General features: G+C 44.5%; 1 protein-coding gene across 1 annotated transcript; it reads left to right on the top strand.

The window, feature by feature from the left end:
- Window positions 1–1,249: 1,249 nt before the first annotated feature.
- Window positions 1,250–2,008, top strand: LOC124030441 (putative uncharacterized protein DDB_G0271982; the record flags this gene model as incomplete). The annotated part of the gene is made up of 3 exons (XM_046341782.1): window positions 1,250–1,523; window positions 1,562–1,632; window positions 1,967–2,008. Coding segments are annotated over 3 exons (387 nt in total), but the record flags the coding sequence as incomplete, so codon positions are not given.
- Window positions 2,009–2,301: the final 293 nt, after the last annotated feature.

The raw sequence follows: 2,301 nt of genomic DNA on the forward strand, positions 1-2,301 counted from the left end.
AGAGAGAGAGAGAGAGAGAGAGAGACAGAGAGACAGAGAAACAGAAAGAGAGAGAGAGAGTCAGAGAAACAGAAAGAGAGAGAGAGTCAGAGAAACAGAAAGAGAGAGAGAGAGAGAGAGAGAGAGGAGAGAGACAGAGGACAGAGAGACAGAGAGAGAGAGAGAGTCAGAGAAACAGAAAGAGAGAGAGAGAGAGTCAGAGAAACAGAAAGAGAGAGAGAGAGAGAGAGAGAGAGAGAGAGAGAGAGAGAGAGAGAGAGAGAGAGAGAGAGAGAGAGAGAGAGAGAGAGAGAGAGAGAGACAGAGAAACAGAATGAGAGAGAGTCAGAGAAACAGAAAGAGAGAGAGAGAGAGTCAGAGAAACAGAAAGAGAGAGAGAGTCAGAGAAACAGAAAGAGAGAGAGAGAGAGAGAGAGAGAGAGAGAGAGAGAGACACAGAGACAGAGAGACAGAGAGAGAGAGAGAGTCAGAGAAACAGAAAGAGAAGAGCAGAGTCAGAAAACGAAAGAAGAGAAGAGATGAGAAGACTCAAAGCAGAGAGAAGATTCAAGCAGAAGAGAGGTCAAAGTCAGAAGAAGAACAGAGGGACAGAAGAGATAGAGTCAGAACATTCAGAAATGAGAGAAGAGGGTCAGAGAAACCAGAAAGAAGTGAAGAGTCAAGAGAGAGAGAGAGAGTCAGAGACAGAGAAGACAGAGAGACAAGGGAATGAGAGAGAGTCAGCGGAAGAAGAGGTCAGACACAGAGAGTCGAACAAGAATAGAGAGTGAGAGTCAGAGAAAGCTAGAGAGAGAAAGTCAAGAGAAACAAGAAAAGAGAGAGTCAGAGAGAGAAGAGATGAGGAGAAGTCAGAGAAGCAGAAGACAGAGCGTCAAGGGCCAGAGGAGAGAGAAAGCAGAGAGAGAGTCAGAGGAGGCAAGAAGAAGAGAGAGAGAGAGAGAGTCGAGAGAGTGAGAGAGAGAGAGAGTGAGAGAGAGGAAGAGAGAGAGTCTAAAACGACAGCAAATATCAATCAGAGACGCAAGAGAGAGAGTCAGAGAAACAGAAAGAGGATCAGAGACAGAGAAAGAGAGATGAGAGAAGTCAGAAAGAGATGATAAGCAGAGGGGTCAGAGGTCAGAGAGAAGAGAGAAGTCAGAGAGCAGAGAGAGTCAGAGAGAGGCTGAGAGAGAGAGAGTCAGAGACAGAGAAAACAGAAAAGAGAGTCAGAGAAACAGAAAGAAGAGGTCAGAGAAGCAGAAGAGAGAGAGTCAGAGAAACAGAAAGAGAGAGAGATCAGAGAAACAGAATGAGAGAGAGGTCAGAGAAACAGAAAGAGAGAGAAGTCAGAGAGACAGAGAAACGAGAAGAGAGAGAGAGAGAGAGAGAGAGACAGAGAAAGCAGAAAGAGAGAGAGTCAGAGAAACAGAAAGAGAGAGAGTCAGAGAAACAGAAAGAGAGAGAGTCAGAGAAACAGAAAGAGAGAGAGTCAGAGACAGACAGAGAGAGAGAGAGAGTGAGACAGAGAAACAGAAAGAGAGAGAGTCAGAGAAACAGAATGAGAGAGGAGTCAGAGAAACAGAAAGAGAGAGAGTCAGAGAAACAGAGAAGAGTAGAGAGTCAGAGAAAGACAGAGAAGAAGAGAAGAGAAACGAAAAGTCAGAGAAACAGAAAGAGAGAGAGTCAGAGAAACAGAGAGAGAGAGAGTCAGAGAAACAGAAAGAGAGAGAGTCAGAGAAACAGAAAGAGAGAGAGAGTCAGAGAAACAGAATGAGAGAGAGTCAGAGAAACAGAAAGAGAGAGAGACAGAGAGACAGAGAGAGAGAGAGAGTCAGAGAGAGAGAGAAGAGAGAGAGAGTCAGAGAAACAGAAAGAGAGAGAGTCAGAGAAACAGAAAGAGAGAGAGTCAGAGAAACAGAAAGAGAGAGAGAGAGAAACAGAAAGAGAGAGAGTCAGAGAAACAGAAAGAGAGAGAGAGTCAGAGAAACAGAGAGAGAGAGAGTCAGAGAAACAGAAAGAGAGGAGAGTCAGAGAAACAGAATGAGAGAGAGAGTCAGAGAAACAGAAGAGAGAGAGTCAGAGAGAAGAGAAAGAGAGAGAGAGTCAGAGAGAGACAGAGAGAGAGAGAGTCAGAGAAACAGAAAGAGAGAGAGTCAGAGAAACAGAAAGAGAGAGAGAGTCAGAGAAACAGAGAGAGAGAGAGAGAGAGAGAGAGAGAGAGAGAGAGAGAAACAGAAAGAGAGAGAGAGTCAGAAACAAAAGAATTAGAGAGTGAGATAGAGAGAAAAGATATATAGAGGTCAGAGCGTGAAATAGAGAGAA

This window comes from Oncorhynchus gorbuscha, unplaced genomic scaffold (genome assembly GCF_021184085.1).
Source record: "Oncorhynchus gorbuscha isolate QuinsamMale2020 ecotype Even-year unplaced genomic scaffold, OgorEven_v1.0 Un_scaffold_11549, whole genome shotgun sequence".
Classification (NCBI taxonomy): domain Eukaryota; kingdom Metazoa; phylum Chordata; class Actinopteri; order Salmoniformes; family Salmonidae; genus Oncorhynchus; species Oncorhynchus gorbuscha.